The 19739-nt window shown below is 42.2% G+C and overlaps 1 protein-coding gene and 1 long non-coding RNA gene across 2 annotated transcripts in view; one reads left to right on the top strand and one right to left on the bottom strand.

The window, feature by feature from the left end:
* Window positions 1-907: 907 nt before the first annotated feature.
* On the top strand, window positions 908-18207 carry LOC123744696 (uncharacterized). The gene is made up of 4 exons (XR_006771099.1): window positions 908-1041; window positions 10767-10916; window positions 17741-17831; window positions 17948-18207. It is a non-coding gene; the product is annotated as an uncharacterized lncRNA (long non-coding RNA).
* Window positions 2926-19739, bottom strand: part of LOC123744694 (cytospin-A-like) — a 37207-nt gene continuing 20393 nt past the window's right edge. Inside the window, 8 exon segments of the mRNA XM_045724283.1 lie at window positions 2926-4343; window positions 5433-5492; window positions 5598-5714; window positions 11251-11309; window positions 11312-11352; window positions 13710-13872; window positions 14069-14149; window positions 15042-15120. Coding sequence (XP_045580239.1) covers window positions 4254-4343; window positions 5433-5492; window positions 5598-5714; window positions 11251-11309; window positions 11312-11352; window positions 13710-13872; window positions 14069-14149; window positions 15042-15120 — 690 coding nt within the window. The 3' untranslated portion in view covers window positions 2926-4253.

The raw sequence follows: 19739 nt of genomic DNA, 5'->3' as shown, positions 1-19739 counted from the left end.
GTTGTGTACCAAGATGACTGCAATCTTGTTACAAGAGTGTTGACAGCAACCTTACAGGCAGCAACACTTATTACAAACCATTTCCTTGCAGGGCTGATGAGGAAAGAAGTGTAGGGTCTAAGCTCAGACAAATGACCCATGTGGGTATAGGATGTGGTGCCTGTGGCATTAGAACTAGTGTTTTAATCTGCAGTGGAGCAAAGCAAACGTTCTACTTTGTAGTCTCGAGAGAGAAGTATTCAAGTGGCCAAGAACTCAGTTGTAGCTTACATTTTTTATAAATACAAATAAGCCTGTAAGGTATGTAACTTTCAGTGTGACAGTTTATTAGCATTTAAAAAACTGAATCAATAATAGATTACTGATAAGGTGCATTGCACTACAGATGTCTAAAAAAGAACAATAAGAAAATATTATTGAAGTTATTCAGTGAATTCAACTGCAGTCATTTGTATTGTGTCAAGATATAAGGTTGCACACAAACGCACACAAAAGTGAATAAAAAAATTGACATTTTCTTTAAATATGCTTTTCACCTCATTCAAAAAAAAGTAAAATCGTTTTATAATTTCATAATAAGTTAAACGGCCATGTAATGTTAACTTTACATTGAGGACTTTAAGTTCAACTGTTAAGTCAACCCAGTTTGTACTTCGGAATGCTTTTAACTCAATGGTCCTCTGATACATGAGTAGTTGGAGGCTCAACCATGGTCAAATGAGCCCAGGTACCTTAAAAGGGATTCTCCGGTACTTTTTAGCCAGTAGTTCTAAAAGTAGCACCCACGAGCCAAAAGTGGTCCCCCGAAAATTGCTTACTGCATCACATCGGCAGATTGTGCACCACGTAATTTCTCTCGTTCTCGCTCTGTGTGATTCTTGCTAGCTGTCATTTAAAATGGCAAGGGGCTGAATCTCATTGGCTGGAACCTGAATTGCTAGGGTGCTGGCCCACGTGGGAGGAAATGCAGGAAAAAAAAAATAACAGCACAGCTTCTAGAAAACAGTCACTTTCAAACGACGGATTTCGTGGTTAATTGAGGTAAGAGAGTAATTCAGCTCATAGATTATGTATGAACTACACATTGACACATCCAGCCCAAAGCGGGAGGTTTAAAAAAAACAACTTATTAGTCACCGAAGTACCAGAGCATGTCTTTAAATCATTGACTAAACAGTGGAGCTATAAAAGGAGGGGAGAAGGAAATAAGAATACATTGGCATCCTGCCTACTGTTAGCTAGGACGGACTGACAACTCTTTACTTTGAGAAGTGTTCCCATACAGTACATAACAAGCTCTAGCTATGCTCAGTCTACTTTTGATCCAATTTATATTACAGCGAGACATCAGTGACCTTTATAATGTAGCCCAATTCTCATTTATGAGCGAGTCCATTTCATCAGATAACATATGACAAGGTGCAAACCAGGAACTGTAGAAACCAAACACCAACTTAACCAAAACATGACCAGTGTCCTAACAAAATCATGACCATAGTGTTCGTGTAAGGAGTTACACCACTTTGCCATGAGTACATAGGGGGTGTGTGAGACAAAATGTAACAGATCAATTGTAGGGTAACTTGGGGAGTAAAACGTCACCCTACCTCAAAATCATTTTGTGATGAGACCAATATAACTTTTTTGTTGAGAAACAGTGACAACCAGGGGAAAGTGTTGGGGAAAAATTGTGACATGAAGTGGTTCCTGTGAGATGTACAGGCAGAGTGCGTGTTACACCAAGTTACCCTAACTGGAACGTTTACTTTACAGTGAGAATACAAAACATTAAGAACAACTGCTCTTTCCATGACATAGCTTTCCCCTGGATCCACCTGGTCAGTCTATGATCCCCTATTGATGTCACCTGTTAAATCCACTTAAATCAGTGTAGATGAAGGGGAGGAGACAGGTTAAAAGATTTTTAAGCCTTGACACAATTAAGACATGGATTGTGTATGTGCCATTCAGAGGGTAAATGGACGAGACAAAATATTTGACTGACTTTGAACAGGGTATGGAACTAGCTGCCAGGCACACTGTTTTGTGTCAAGAACTGCAACGCTGCTGGATTTTTCATGCTCAACAGTTTCCCTTGTGTATCAAGAATGGTCCACAACCCCAAGGACATCCAGCCAACTTGACACAACTGTGGAAAGCATTGGAGCCAACATGGACTCCACAAGCCAATCTTGTAGAGTCCATGCCCTGACGAATTGAGGCTATTCCGAGGGAAGGTGTTCCTAATGTTTTATACACTGTCTATTAGCCTTGATTCCTGGCAATGACTAGTACCATTTAAATGACTGTAGCTCATCTTAGCTGTGGAAACCTTATCAGATGCCTTTATGAGCAACAAAATGTTATGAAATATTCACATGGTATCTCAGTATAAGGAGAATATTCCAATGTACCAAAAACACAACTCATAAGTTCTCATACATACTTATTTAACTATTTCAAAGCAAATGAGGATTGTAAGCTTTTCCCATGTGTGGGAACATGCATAGCTAATATGATTTCCCTGTGCTGGAGGAAGGGACTTTACTGTGTGTAGTACACCCAACGGTTTTGAAACATGGTGGTTTCTATGGCATCGATGAAGGTTTAAACACATTCCATTTAAGTAAAGAGCCTCACATCCCCTTGTTGTGCTTTGAAACCAGGGAGGATTTGCTGAACAGTAAGTGGTGCTTTTACCTTAATGCCTAAACTGTTAGCTTATCAGGTCAGCTCCCTGTGTTGTTCAGCCTATTTATGGATGGGTGTGCAACAGGGACCTCACTGTACAACCATTATGGATGGGTGTGCTACAGGGACCTCACTGTACAACCATTATGGATGGGTGTGCAACAGGGACCTCACTGTACAACCATTATGGATGGGTGTGCAACAGGGACCTCACTGTACAACCATTATGGATGGGTGTGCTACAGGGACCTCACTGTACAACCATTATGGATGGGTGTGCTACAGGGACCTCACTGTACAACCATTATGGATGGGTGTGCTACAGGGACCTCACTGTACAACCATTATGGATGGGTGTGCTACAGGGACCTCACTGTACAACCATTATGGATGGGTGTGCTACAGGGACCTCACTGTACAACCATTATGGATGGGTGTGCTACAGGGACCTCACTGTACAACCATTATGGATTGGTGTGCTACAGGGACCTCACTGTACAACCATTATGGATGGGTGTGCTACAGGGACCTCACTGTACAACCATTATGGATGGGTGTGCAACAGGGACCTCACTGTACAACCATTATGGATGGGTGTGCTACAGGGACCTCACTGTACAACCATTATGGATGGGTGTGCTACAGGGACCTCACTGTACAACCATTATGGATGGGTGTGTTACAGGGACCTCACTGTAAAACCAGAGACTGGCCGTGGTGGTCAACCATCACGCTTACAGAGTTTGGACACAACGGACTGAGACAAATAATAACTGGCGTAAAAGACGTCAATGCGATTGAACTCTGACTTTGGGTCCTTCAAAAAGCACTATGTATTATTAATATCCCTAATGGGTCAATGCTCATTGTCATAATTGGCAAAAACAAGAGACAAACATGGCATTGATTCGTATGAAGTTATTATCTCTTTGGAATAAATATCACAGCAAAGCATTGGGCTAAAACAGCCTTGTTAGAACAGCTACAGTTAAGCTGGACCCTCTGTCAGTCAGGTAAATCACACTTACCCTCAAGTCATTGTGCGAAGAGACAAAATGGACAAAGCCAAAGGCATTTTAAAAAGGCAATCCTGTTCTCCGCAGTATTCCAAATCCAAAACCATACACATTGTTTCAGCTAGCTAAACATGAACTACAGTGTAAAGTTGGAGGTAATGATGGTGTAGGCTACTGCAGACAGTAGGACATAGGACTGGGGTCAAGAGGCCAGAAGACTTGAGTATACAGGAAGTCACTGACCCAGGGAAAGTTGAAGGACAGTTCAACCCATGGCCTCAGTCTATCCACAGCCTAGTCTGACGAATTCAATCAAACTGAGAAGCCACATGAGCATCCCAAGCCAAGAGTTTGTAGAACATTGCAGTGTAAACATGGAATATATTGGTGAAGTTAAGTGATGCAGCTTAAGGTAGAACTCAGGGTCCCAGACATATTCGCAGGTAGCATTGGCTGATGTTGCTCTAAGGTTGTCCAGTGTTGCGATGACAGCCCTGGCTGGACACGTGCGTGTGGGCAAGCGAGGTGTTCAGGCTTGAAGATGGGTCACGTCTCAAAGTACTTGTAGATGGCAGTGACGTAGGTCATCACACTCTGCCAGTCAGGCCTCTCTGTGTGCACCATCTCTCCAATGTCCTGAGAGAGAAAGACACATGTAAGATGTGTTGCAGTACAAAATGCGCATCACACTGCATACTTTCTTTCACTGCAAATTGTGTGTTTAGAATATTGTCAGTGAGAGACCGTGAGGAATAAAGTTCTGACTTTATTCCTAGGCCCATTGCTTGGCCTAGGAGTAACATCACAATACCTTCCACCAGAGAACGTTGGAGAGGTGTTACTACATCTTCTTAAAGGAGAATTGTGTCCTTCCAAACCTCATCCGCAATGTTATATTCCATATGTGCGACTCGCGCCGTTTCCCCCTATCCAACTGTTCCATTCTCCGTGTTGCCTGCTGCTAGAATGGACAGAGAGGTATCGCTCACGTCACAACAAAATGGAATAACACGTTGTGGATAATGTTCGGAATGACAATGTGGTGTACAACATCTAAACACCCGCATCACTATATTGAGAGCTTTTCTGTTTCTGAAAGGAGGTATTTTGGTGTTTTTGGATTATTTGTTCATGTTTATTCAGAGCCCCTGTACTGAATCACAGGTTAGGTTAAGTTTCTCAAAAAAGTGCCGGGACCCTTCTATAACATGCAATTTACATCACAAATAGAGATTTGGTTGTAAAAAAAAAAAAGAAGCTAAATTATAATGTAATATCTAAAAGGTTGTAAAATTGACAAGAGGCAAGACGCAGAGAGAATGTGTTTTTTGTTTTAATAGTAAATCTCCTCCCCCTGTCAGCGCTCTGGAGTGGATCACCCACAGATGAAACCCAGTCTGTCTCTTGTTAAGCTGAAGTCAACTGGCCTTGGTGTGACACTGCTCTTAAGTCAGCTGTAGCTGCTTGCCATGAGCACATATTTTATGGGCAGTCCTCACAGGCTCCAGACAGCCAATCTATGACTGTTGGTATGCATTGCTGCTGAACTATATAATCAGCCCTGTCTTTCTGTTGCCCAGTCTTTCTAGTCAAGCCTTACAAAGGGGAGGAAGGGATATGGGAACGTCTCTCTCACCCCTCCAGCCATATAAAGCATCTTGGTCATTTCATTCTACACTTTTGAGTGGTAGTCAAATATCAGTTCATTTTAGCTCGGACACCAACCAATGAGGACTTGATCCCGACACTTTCAGCGGCCTGGAAAGCCAGTGTGAAATTTCGCTTCTGAAGGAAAAAAGGGAGAAAATACATTTGTGATGAACGAACTACATGTATATAATTTCCACACTAAGAACTTTCAGGTCCGTGGACTGAGGGGGTCTATCTCACCTTGTCCTGGCTGGAGAGCTCCAGGTAGGGGATGTGGGCAGGCAGGTAGGTGTGGAGAACAGCACAGAAGGCCAGCCCGTCGTTCCAGCTGCTGCTGAAGTTGGTGATATCAATGTTCTGGAGAGAGGAGAGAAAGAGCATAACAGTAAAGGCTCTCTAATAGCAGCCCTAGCAGTGTTTCCTCTAGAGAAATGTGTAGCAGTTGGAGAAGAGGTTGTTTTGCTGACTCCATCTAAAATAGAAATTCCACCTCCAGAAATGTGTCCAACAACATATTGGTAAAATGATTTTAACATGTTGGACCATGGTATGCATATAGCCGGTGCATGGTCTATATTATCAGGTATGCTATTAGCAATTAGCATTATTACCTGTACCCCAACAGATGCAGCATAGTGGCTATAAATAAATAGGCTGAAGCATTGGGTTGCCCATCTGCTAATCATTAGGTAGATCCCAAATATGATATTTTAACTAGTTAGCGTCAAATTTATACATTTTATGTCCCAAAACAGTGAATATGCACAGAATTCTGAACATTAGGAACATTTCATTAATATTGAGTTGCCCCTTCATGTCACCATTTTTCCCTCCAACACTTTCCCTGGTTGCCACTATTTTTGCTCAACTCAAAATATGCATCGGTCTCATCACAATTTTCAAAGAAAAGATTGGAGGACATTTTACCCCCCAAGTTACCCGACGATTGATCTGTTACATTTAGCCTCACTCTCCCCTACCCACTCATGGTGAATTGCAGAGCGGTATAACATGCTTAATCATGACGCTGCTAAATTGTGAAGTTTGAGTATATTTAGAAGTGGAAAGCTGAGATTCCCCTCTTTTTAACAATGGCCATTAAAAACGGCTTCTTTCGACGTGATGGGATTAAGAATAGATGTTTATTGACTGCATGTCAGAAAGCATGTTTCCTTCCCTATGGCACTCGCAACTTGAATGCGCCTTAATATTTATCTTGCATATAACACACAACAACAAGCCGGCTAGGAAATAGATAAACTATTCTACTATGGGGTTGTCTGTTTTTTTATTCATTATGTTTTACGTCGGAGGCAGTCACAGTGGCCCAAATGTTGAGACGTTCAGAAATGTAACAGATTTTGACTATCACTAATGTCATATGTTTGGTAAAGTAATAAAGAGGGTGAAATATTTGGGGTAGATGTTCCTAAAACAGATATAGATATATATATGACATATTATAAAGAATAAAAAGGCTTCATTCACAATTTTTATCATACCATCATATTTGTATATGTTTTATTGAGTACTAGATCGTATGGGTTGGAAATGTTTTTCTCCGACATAAATAAACAATTCCAGCTGAAAGCCAAAGGTCATAGCTTTCTAGGGGGAAACACTACTACATTAATAAAATATTGCCCTCTTTCTAGATGAATAAAAGCATAGTGAAACAGTGCGGCTGTCAGCTCAACTATATAATTAACTATATTATAGGATTTAGCCATGGTGCAGCGCAACAAAAGACTGCAGAGGAAACACTGAGCCCGAGGCTATTCTTATGTTTCACCATGTCATCCCCAACAGCTGTCAACAACAGTAGATGATGCAAACTGTGGTCTTTCAAAGGAAGTATAAGAACGTACTTGTTTTAGCACACTAGTGTTTCTTCACACTGACTTGCACTCAAGTGAGAGATGATCAAAGACTCCATTGTACTAGCTTCACTACTTTATCACTGTGTGTTTGCTTAGTGGACAAGTTTATCTCCATCGACTTGCATCCCACGGCTCCCCTCTCTAACCCACATAATATACAACGGGAAGCCATTTAGGGCCGACTGGTGTGTGTGTGTGTGTGTGTGTGTGTGTGTGTGTGTGTGTGTGGGCCTTTATAGCCCTGTTGTTATGACCAGGTACGGTAGGTCGGGGGAATTCATGTTCGGTTGGCTTAACCTTTTTAATGCTCCACACGGATGGATGCCATTCAATTGGGATGCACACACCTCACGTGCGTCCAAACACTATGTGTGTGTCTCTCTCTAGAAAGTCCTGTGGAAAGAGACTCTTATTCTTGTCCCACATAGTGTATTTGGAAAGTATTCAGACCCCTTGACTTTTTCTACATTGTGTTACGTTACAGCCTTATTCTAAAATGGATTAAATAAAACAAATCCTCATGGATCTAGACACAATACCCCATAATGACAATGAAAAAACAGGTTTAGAAATGTTTGCAAATTTATTACAAATAAAAACCAGAAATACATAAGTATTCAGACCCTTTACTATGAGACTCGAAATTGAGCTCAGGTGCATCCTGTTTACATTGACCATCCTTGAGATGTTTCTACAACTTGGAGTTCACCTGTGGTAAATTCAATTGATTGGACATGATTTGGAAAGGCACACACCTGTCTTTATAAGGTCCAAGGTTGACAGTGCATGTCAGAGCAAAAACCAAGCCATGAGGTCGAAGGAATTGTCCGTAGACCTCCGAGACAGGATTGTGTCGAGGCACAGATCTGGGGAAGTGTACCAAAACATTTCTGAAACATTGAAGGTCCCCAAGATCACAATGGCCTCCATCATTCTTAAATGGATGTTTGGAACCACCAAGACTCTTCCTAGAGCAGGCCTCCCTGCCAAACTGAGCAATCAGGGGAGAAAAGCCTTGGTCAGGGAGGTGACCAAGAACCTGATGGTCACTCTGACAGAGCTTCAGAGTTCCTCTGCGGAGATGGGAGAACCTTCCAGAAGGACAACTATCTCTGCAGCACTCCACCAAATCAGGCCTTTATGGTAGAGTGGCCAGACGGAAGCCACTTTTCAGTAAAAGGCACATGACAGCCCACTTGGAGTTTGCCAAAAGTCACCTTAAGGACTCGCAGACCATAAGAAACCAAATTCTCTGGTCTGATGAAACCAAGATTGAACTCTTTAGCCTGAATGCCAAGCATCACGTCTGGAGAAAACCTGGCACCGTCCCTACGGTGAAGCATGGTGGTGGCAGCAGCATCATGCTATGGGGATGTTTTTCAGCAGCAGTGACTGGGATAGAGGGAAAGATGAATGGAGCAAAGTACAGAGAGATCCTTGATGAAAACCTGCTCCAGAGCGCTCAGGACCTCAGACTGGGGCGAAGGTTCAGCTTCCAACAGGACAACAACCCTAAGCACACAGCCAAGATAACGCAGAAGTGGCTTCGGGACAAGTCTCTGAATGTCCTTGAGTGGCCCAGCCAGAGCCTGGACTTGAACCCGATCGAACATCTCTGGAGAGACCTGAAAATAGCTGTGCTGCGATGCTCCCCATCCAACCTGACAGAGGTTGAGAGGATCTGCAGAGAAGAACGGGAGAAACTCCCCAAATACAGGTGGGCCAAGCTTGTAGCGTCTTACCCGAGAAGACTCGAGGCTGTAATCGCTGCCAAAGGTGATTCAACAAAGTACTGAGTAAAGCATCGGAATAGTTATGTAAATGTGATATTTCAGTTTTAATTTGTTATAAATGTGAAAAATTCTGAAAACCGGTTTTTGCTTTGTCATTATAGGGTATTGTGTGTAGATTGAGGGAAAGAAACGAATGCAATTTATTTTTAGAATAAGGCTGTAACGTAACAAAATGTGGAAATAGTCTAACATGGAACCCAAACCGGCTGCGCCATCGTGCATAAATGTATTTTGTCCCCCACACCAAACGCGATCATGACACACAGGTTAAAATATCAAAACAAACTCTGAACCAATTACATTAATTTGGCAACAGGTCAAAAAGCATTGAACATTTATGGCAATTTAGCTAGTTAGCTTGCACTTGCTAGCTAATTTGTCCTATTTAGCTAGCTTGCTGTTGCTAGCTAATTTGTCCTGGTATATAAACATTGAGTAGTTATTTTACCTGAAATGCACAAGGTCCTCTACTCTGACAATTAATCCACACATAAAACGGTCAACCAAATCGTTTCTTGTCATCTCTCTTCCTTCCAGGCTTTTTCATCTTTGAACTTATATGGTGATTGGCATGTAAACTTTCATAGTATTACTACAGCGACCGGCAACACAGTTCGTCTTTCAATCACCCATGTGGGTATAACCAATGAGGAGATGGTACGTGGGTACCTGCTTCTATAAACCAATGAGGAGATGGGAGAGGCAGGACTTGCAGCGTGATCTGCTTCAGAAATAGAAAGGAGTTCCATTTTAGCCCTTGGCAACGCAGACGCTCGTTGACATGCGCGAGCAGTGTGGGTGCAATAATTGAATAACATAGATCCCTACATTTATTTTGCAACGCTCGCGTGTGGTCAGCCTATAAGACTGAATACTTTCTGAATGCACTGTAGGTATGTTAGATGACAGCTTCCTCTACCAGAGACGATGGAAACTCAGTAACCCCATCCCAACCTTCTCACCCCCTAGTGCACTATATAGGGAATAGGGTGCCATTTGGGACGCAGTCCCCGTCTACAGCGAGGCAGTCCTCAACTCGCTACTAAGGGTCACAGGGGACCTGTGTCAATTATCAGAGAAGCCAGGACTACACATGCTGCGGGCAAAGAAACTCTGGCTCACCATAGTTAGTGACAACACTGGTTATTAAAGCTCATCTTTTCCTCAGAACCTTATTCCACACAGAAACTTTTGAGAAAGGACTGTTAAAATGCAAACAAACTTAGCAACAAGGAACATATACATATGTGCTAGGTTGAAGGTAGGTATTCTCTCTGCATCCCCTTGCTTTACGGGAGTTGGCAAAAAAATATATATGAACCAACGATGGCTCGAGCTGGAGAGTAAAAGCAACAGGACGAGCCCAGTAGAAAACATGAAGGTATAATCTGTGGGAAAACAGGGCTGAGCTACGGTAGGAGAGGCTTGGCTGGTAGCAGTGTGTTTACAGTGAGCATGGCTCCTAGCAGCACCAGAGCACAGGTAATGAACACATTGTTTTCAGGAGTACTGTAGTTAATGACAAAAAGGGGTAAGAGAGAGAGACAGAGAACATTTACGATTTAGAGAGGAGACAGGGGACTGCCCCTGCCAGAAACCAACAGAAAAGACGACAAAGTAGAGAGGCAATTTAACATAGAAGACAAGGCCTTTGATACTATTTCCCAAACTGAACGGCTAAGAACGCTTGTGCTACAACAGACTATAATCCTCTATTTTTCTTTTACCCTACACAGTTTCCCACAATGCCCATCTGTGCCAACGTGCCCTTTCCCATACCGTCAGAGTTTCAGCAAGAGGAGAGGTCAAGTTGGCAGAGGAGAGGCCGGGACTATGGCGAAGTCTGGCACACTTCCTGGAGAGGGCAAAGTCTAACTGCTACCATGGTAACTACACAGGGCATCCTTAATGCTGCCTGGTGGGTAAACATCTTAAAAGCCTGGAAGGAGAAGGAAGGGGCACTGATTGGAAACGAACAGGAAGGAAACACAGCGTTTACCATCTGTGTTTGCAGCTATTCCATAGAGAGCATAAGGCGTTACTGATCAAAACAGTAACGGTAATGATCTGATATTCTTTCCTGCATCTAAACCTGTTGAGAGAAACCAAACATTGTCCAATGGGATGGAGTAAGTAAGTCGCCTAAGTTGGTGTGTGCATGCACGTGTGTCTTATGCTAGCCTGTACCCTCCACCCTTCTCCCACCCTGTTGGTCATTACCAGGTATCCTTCAGTCTTCTTCTGGCACCACTTAAGCAGGGCGTTCCTCTTGGATCCCCGTACTCCCTGGCCAGTGCAGACAGGGCGTATTTTCTCTCCTCCCTATGGACACACAGAAGGACATGAAAGAACACAGGAACAGAAAGAATGATCAGACACATAGGGGCGGTTTTACAGACACATATTTAGCCTGATCTTGGACTAAAAAGGATTGTCAAAGGAGATTCTCCATTAAGCTTGCTTTTCAGTCCAGCACTAAGCTATATCTGTGTCTATCACTAAGCTATATGTGTCTGACAAACTACCTCAGTGCACCCTTCAGAAGAGGAAAATCTACAACACATCAGCGTGACAATGAAAACCTAAAAAATACAATGTGTTATACATTTTTTTGTTCATCCCCTGCATTCACCGACTAGCAAGTCAAGCTGTGGACAAAATAATCCTTCTATAATTCAGCGCAAACTGGCTCTAACCAGAATAGATAAAAGGAGTGGGAGGCTCCGGTGTACAACTGAGCAAGAGGACACGTACATTAGTGTCTAGTTTGAGAAACTGAGCTGCCTAGAAGGCCAGCATCCTGGAGTCACCTCTTCACTGTTGACGTTGAGACTAGTGTTTTGCAGGTACTATTTAATGAAGCTGCCAGTTGAGGACTTGCAGGCGTCTGTTTCTCAAACTACACACTAATGTACTTGTCCACTTGGTCAGTTGTGCACCGGGGCTTCCCACTCTTTCTATTTTAGTTAGAGCCAGTTTGTGCTGTTCTGGGAAGGAAGTAGTACACAGCGTTGTACCAGATCTTCAGTTTCTTGGCAATTTCTAGCATGGAATAGCTTTCATTTCTCAGAACAAGAATAGACTGACGAGTTTCAGAAGAAAGTTCTTTGTTTCTGGCCATTTTGAGCCTGTAATCGAACCCACAAATGCTGATGCTCCAGATACTCAACTAGTCTAAAGAAGGCCAGTTTTATTGCTTCTTTAAATCAGACCAACAGTTTTCAGCTGTGCCGACATAATTGCAAAAGGGTTTTCTAATGATCAATTAGCCTTTTAAAATGATAAACTTGGATTAGCCAACACAACGTGCCATCGGAACACAGGACTGATGGTTGCTGATAATGGGCCTTTGTTCGCCGATGTAGATATCCCATTAAAAATCAGCCGTTTCCAGCTACAATAGTCATTTACAACATTAACAATGTCTACATTGTATTTCTGATCAATTTGATGTTATTTTAATGGACAAAAAATGTTTTTGCTTTTCTGAACGGTAGTGTACACACACACACACACACACACAGGGGAAAGATCGAGAAAGAGGGGAATAGATAGATCAAGAAAGAGGGGGACAGAGCATTAGAGAGGTGGTTCAGGAATGAGAGGGAGATAGTGAAAGGAGGAAAGTCCTTTTAGTCGAGCCTGTCAACCATTCAAAGCAGTGTGCGCTGTCAGCGCTCAATATATGGTTGCAGTCAATTGGATTTCCAGTTATGCTCTCCTGAATTACCTGGAATTTTTAGTTCACACCCCGCATGCCTCTGATTGATTGTCTAGTCTATCTGCCACTTCGCTTAATTACTGATATACCCATCTGTAGAGCAGAGGAGAGTAGCCATAGGGAGATTGGACACAGACAGATAGACATCCACAGATACTGATAGAGACACAGACCGAGACAGAGATAGAGACACAGACTAGGGCTGTTGCAAGTTTGGTAGAGTGAGCTTCAGGTGGATCCAAGTTAATACAAATGTTACAAATTCATTGCAGACAGGCCATGTGTAGCCAATGTGACTTATAGGATTTTTTTTTTTTTTTATCAGGATATTTACCTGCAGGCTGCAATGTTTTTATTTGTTGGCTTTATGTAGGCAATTTTTACATACTTGGCAATAGCAAAAGGTTTGTATCATTTAGATTTGGATAGAATTTTGATTAACCACATGACAATGATTTAGAGATATGGAGACATTCTAAATGAAAAGAAACTGTACCACCAAAATGTGCATATGAAAACCAGAACTGGCACACAGATCAGCAGAAATGGCAAGATACATTGGCATTTCACATGAGAAAGGCTGCCGACTCCCCGTGTAGCCCATTACCAGGAACTTCATGGAAGTAAGGGCAGAATCTGCTAACGCCAGCAGGAGGAGAATGGTCAGGACAAGGTTATCTTGATCTCAGGCTCCCTCTTGACTAATTTGTGTCTTATTTCATCAAACAGTATGCTTAAAGAATAAGACAAGCTGAATGCATATATAGTTGATTTTATTGAAACACATATGGAAAAATACTTTAAAAACTTTTAATCATTTTGACAAAGATTTTTGGGGGGTCAGGCCCAGCCCTAAGACAGACACACACAGACACACACACACACACACACACACACACACACACACACACACACACACACACACACACACACAGACACAGAGAGAGAGAGTCCATACCGTAAGCGTCCCCTTGTGGAGGGGGTGACTGAGGCGGTGGGGGAGGAGGAGGCGGCGGCGGAAAGGGAGGAGAGCTGGGGGGAGGAGGTGATGAGGGAGGCTGAGGTAGTGTTCTCTGAGGCAGACATGTCCCTCTTCAGCTCCTCACTGCACCTTCGTGACACTGGGGACAAGACAGGAGAAAGGTCACTTACTGGAACATGGGTCACTGTGATGACTGAAGAAGTAGTTAACCACAGTGTTATCTGCACCACAATCACATTACTTTCACTATCAAGCCACAATAAAGTAATTTGGAGCACAGCACAGTCACAAATGTATGATACAGAATCTGACAGGTGCATATAGTAAACACACACCTGATAGGGACTTGGAGTCCATGTTGGGGACCCTCTGGAGGGAAGAGGGGGTCCCAGGCGAGGCCCGTAGCAGGTGATCTGCTGTTGGGGATGGAGAACACAGTCCCTAGTACTCTAAATGGACCCTTAAATTAACTAAATATGGAAGTATGTTGGTTGAAGCAGAGGGCAAGTCATAACTCTGATCCATAAAATCATCCAGCCAGTAAATAAACACACTTCAGAGCCCAAGATATTACATGAATACCTGTTAATGCAAACAGACTTTTCCTAAATACAAAAGTAGAGCTTTGTGAGGCTCACAGTTGGCTGCTTTTGTGCCAACCTAAGGGGAAAAACTGAGTCTGAGCTGAGTTAGCAACGGGGGCTCTTAAGAGGTGTGTGAACAGGCATCTAAATCCACTGTGGCATGCTCTTTTTACTCCTTGTCTGCATCCAAAATGGCACCCTATTCCCTATTAAATGCACTACTTTTGACCAGGCCTATAGAGCTCTATATAAAAAGGAGGAATAGGATGCCATTTAGGGCAAAGCCCTGTTGTCTGAGCCTGTGGCCTCCCCACTGATGGCTGCCTGCACAAGGCTGCTATATGAACCTCATGTGATTGCAGTGTCTGCTATATGAACCTCATGTGATTGCAGTGCCTGCTATATGAACCTCATGTGATTGCAGTGCCTGTGGCCCTTCTTCCATTTTTACACCTGACACTGAAAATAGAGGTCAATCTCCCATCCCCGTCTGCTACACACCGCTCTACTATTCCAACCTCCTAGCTATACATGGACATCCAGACGGACTTCTTTCGGTCTTGTGGTGTTCATCTGTGAGGTCATGGTGCAGTGAGGTAACCTACTAAACTAGGTGAATGCACTGACTCCCTGGATAAGTGTCTCCTAAATAACTCAAATGTAAATATGTCTGTTTTGTTGGACAACCATTACATGATATGAATGAAGACAGCGTTGTACCCACCTGGCATAGTGAGGTCTGTGTAACTGGACCTCTTATCCACCATGGAGGACGGGGGTTTGGGGGTCGATGCCGTGTGCCTCTGAAACATAGCACAATTGAAGAGAATCAGACATACACACCAGCATATACAGTAACATTGTTCATTAATGAGGACAGTATAACAGAACTACTCAAGAAGTAGGGTATCCAATCAAAAACGCATATTTTGTCCAATGGGTAAAATAATTGTTAATTGTGTATATACTCCTTTAAGAAAACCAAAGTATACATATAATCCGTACCAAAGTTATTGGAGTTTTTACCATTGTAGGATCGGATGGCCAAAATTAGGGGGACTAAATCAATGGAGGCCGGAGGAATTTTTTTTAAAAAAGGGGTCAAAAAAGAAATCTAAAATATCTGGAAAATAGCATTGCGTCAGCTAGGCTTGATGCAGTGGGAGAATTAAGGCTAACTGACAGGCTCACCGTTGAACTGGTCATCTTTCTTCTCAAATCCGGAGGACAAAAAAAAAAAAGGTAAGATAGATATCGATTGAGACATGACATAGTATTTTCAGTTTAGTATACGCTCTTCAGATTAATGTGAAATTCCTGCTCTTTCGCAAAGATTTCCCAAAAAACAAGCAATATCTTTGTGAAATGTCAATGGAGCAAAGAGCGTACTGCAAGCTTTTTATTTTCAAAGCATTTTTGACCTGAGGAAACAACTTCGCAGACGACCACATGACCATGTCAAATCCTCAAAAGTGTCTGTGAGAAAGCGGTACTGCTCTGTCAGATCTCGGTACTTATTATCGGATGTATTAGGTTACGAAATCTGACTTTTTGGATAGAATGTTAATGATATGTTAGAGAAAGATACCCACTGAACGATTCAGAACATGAATAATCATATTTGTCTTGGTAAAATGCATTTTATAACATTTTTACATTTTAGTCATTTAGCAGACGCTCTTATCCAGAGCGACTTACAGTAGTGAATACATGCATTTTTAAAAAATGGTTACTATATATATTTTTTTTGTACTGCCCCCCCGTGGGAATCGAACCCACAACCCTGGCGTTGCACACACCATGCTCTACCAACTGAGCCACAGGGAATACTTTTTTTTAATATAACATAAGGAAGTGAAATTTCATCACCACAGTGTGATTTCAACCACTCTGGGCAGAGAGGGTGGATACCCTATATTAGAGCTACCCGACCCCCGACATTATACATCGGGTTAGGACTGGGTAGGGCCTGTTTTTTCATTACGAAGTTGGGTACCACTAACATTTTCAATCGGAGCCATTTTCTCATGCTCATAACATATCTCATCATTGAGCAGAGCAGCCCCAGTGGAGCTGTTGCTATGGATTAGTGCTGACCCCATTTAGTCGACTGGTCGATTGTTTGGTAGATAGGCTGTTGGTCGACCAAGATTTTTGTAGTCGAGTAGTGGCAAATATATATTTTTTAAATTATGACACACAAGATACCTATCTGATTCACGCCTGTGAGTGGACTAAAACGGACCAGGTTTTTTTTCTTCTGGTTAGGCTTCATTGATCTCTGGCTCCCTCTTAAGTAATTTGTTTGTTTTCATTTTTAAATCACAGTGCTTAAAGCATCAGACAAGCTCAGTAGCCTACATATAGTTGATTTTATTCAAACAAACGGTGTGTCTATATATGGAAAAATATCCTTTTTAAAATTTAAACCAATCGCTTGGTCGAAAGAACAGACAACTCTCGGTCAACAGTTTTTTTCTAGCTTGAAATATACTTATTCATGTTACCATACTAGAATTTATTGATTACTTTACATGAATATATGTTGGGGTCAAAGGAGGGTGGATAAGAATTAGGTGTATGGAAAGTTACAGAGGGAGACAAGGGTGGGAGGCAGGAAGTTTACATTCTGTTAACAATAACCTGTTTGAATCTCATGGATCCTATGGAGGAAGGTAAAAGGCAACAGTCTGGTTTCAGTCACTGATAAAGGTTGGACAGTCGTAGAGTAGTGAGGAGTGAGGAATTCAGTGCAAGCTCAGGTCAGATGAAGTGAGAAGGAATAGTCCCATCACACACACACTTCAAAATCAAGTTATTGGTCACATACACATTTTTAGCAGAGGTTATTGCGGGTGTAAGAAATTATTGTGTTCCTAACTCTAACAGTGCAATAGTACCTAACAATTCACAACAAAACACAAATCTAAAAGTAAAAGAATGGAATTAAGAAACAAAATATTAGGACGAGCAATGTCGGAGTGGCATTGACTAAAATACAGTAGAATAGAATACAGTATATACATATGAAATGAGTAAAACAGTATGTTAACATTATTAAAGTGACTGGTGTTCCATTATTAAAGTGACCAGTGATTCCATGTCTATGTATATAGGGCAGCAGCCTCTAAGGTGCAGGGCTGAGTAACCAAATAAACGGGTGGTAGTACTTACATGCCTACGAAGGTTCTAGCAGGAGGTTAGGCCATGACTACACCAGTGAAAGGAACCAATTACGTTCCTGACCAGCAACAGAGATGCATTGGCTATCTAGATGTGCAAGGAGTTGACTCCTAGTAGAAGGGTATAAATATACGTGCTTGTGTAAACAAGTCTGTCTTTACAGCTGTTTGACCCAGTGGGTGAATGAACTTGGTTTGAGCTTTTTTTCTAGTCATCCATTTGAGTTTTTACTCTGTTCAGAACAGTTGGCGTTGTTGTCAGGACTCACCACGATTCACAGTCAAACTAGAGAGTCCGAATCAGTGAAACAGGAGCCAGCACCAAAAACAAGGTAGACACAGATCCTACACCTGTTACCAGTTAATAATTATTCATACGGTGAATAGTTTGTCTGCATTTCCTGAATCAGAAATGCCTTAAACTTGTTTTGGTCTGTCCTCTCTCAAGGTTATGGCGATAGTGACTCCAGATGGTATCTACAGTGGGAAGAAAAAGTATGTGGACCCTTTGGAATTTCATGGATCTCTGCATAAATTGATCACAACATTTTATCTGATCTTCATCTAAGTCACAACAATATACAAACAGAGTCTACTTAAACTAATAAAACAATATGTTTTCATGTCATTATTGAACACAGTGTAAACACTCACAGTGCAGGGTGGAAAAAGTATGTGAATCCTTGGATTTAATAACAGGTTGACCCTCCTTTGGCAGCAATAACCTCAACTAAACGTTTTCTGTAGTTGTGGATCAGACCTGCACAACAGTTAGGAGGAATTTCAGACCATTCCTCTTTACAAAACTGTTTCAGTTACACAATATCCTTGGGATATCTGGTGTGAACCGCTCGAGGTCATGCCACAGCATCTCAAATCGGGTTGAGGTCAGGACTGACTGGGCCACTCCAGAAGGCCTATTTTCTTCTGTTCAAGCCATTCTGTTGATTTACTTCTGTCTTTTGGTTTGTTGCCCTGTTGCATCACCTAACTTCTGTTGTGCTTCTATTGGCGGACAGATAAAGACATTTTGCAGGAGAATGTAAGGCTAAACTTGGGAATTAATTTTTCCGTTGATGACAGCAAGTTGTCCAGGCTCTGAGGCAAATGTAACTAAAGTTGTGGTGGTTGGAAGGAACACACAACACTGTGTGGAGAAAAAAAGGCACAACACCAACATCATTTGGGGCTGCCCCAAACCATGATGCTCCCTCCACCATACTTTACAGTTGGGATGAGGTTTTGATGTGCCTTTTTTTTCTCCACACATAGTGTTGTGTGTTCCTTCCAACCACCACAACTTTAGTTTCATCTGTCCACATAATATTTTGCCAGTAGCGCTGTGGAACATCCAGGTGCACTTTTGTAAACTTCTGATGTGCAGCAATGTTTTATTTGGACAGCAGGGGCTTCTTCCATGGTGTCCTCCCATGAACACCATTCTTGATTAGTGATTTACGTATTGAAGACTCGCCAACAGAGATGTTAGCATCTTCCAGAGATTTCTGTAAGTCTTTAGCTGGCACTCTAGGATTCTTCTTAACCTCTCTGAGCATTCTGCGCTGTGCTATTGCAGTCATCTTTGCAAGACGGCCACCAGGATGAAACTAGCGAGATTACAGGCAAAAACTAAGAAGGGAGGATTAAAGCTCCCTAACATGCAATTATATCAAGAAGACTTTGTCGCTGCCCAAATAGGCTCTCTCGCTCTATTGAGAACTCGACTAGGCCAATTTGGGTGGACATGGAAGAGGAACTTAATGCCCCATATGGATAATCAGATTATCTGAGTCAACAAAAAGTGGGACTGCAGAATCCAATAATGTCCTATACTAAAAATAGATGGAGACAGAGTCACAAGATGGCGAGATTGTTGCCTTTCTTGACAAGCTCGGTGTCTTTATGGAACAACCCTAAATTGAAAATAGGGGGACACAGTTTTCTGGAAAGATTGGTATAGAAAGGGGATAAAGAACATTGGTTGTCTATATCAAGAAACACTTACCTCTGAAGAACTAAGGTCCAAGTATAATTTACAGAAACAAGACTTGGAGATATCTCCAACTTAGAGACTGTATGTTTAAGGTAGGATAGAACAACAAATTCCCAGTACATTCTGATAGTGTTACGATAGACATCCTTTGCAAATTACCACATACAGCAGGGCTTTTATATTGCCACCTTATAGGTGGATTTAATGATACTTGTATGGGCCTAAAGGCCGTATGGGGAAAAAGACC

Source organism: Salmo salar, chromosome ssa09 (assembly GCF_905237065.1).
Source record: "Salmo salar chromosome ssa09, Ssal_v3.1, whole genome shotgun sequence".
Lineage (NCBI taxonomy): Eukaryota > Metazoa > Chordata > Actinopteri > Salmoniformes > Salmonidae > Salmo > Salmo salar.
The sequence above is the reverse complement of the archived record's forward strand: the minus strand, read 5'-3'. Positions and strand labels throughout refer to the sequence as shown.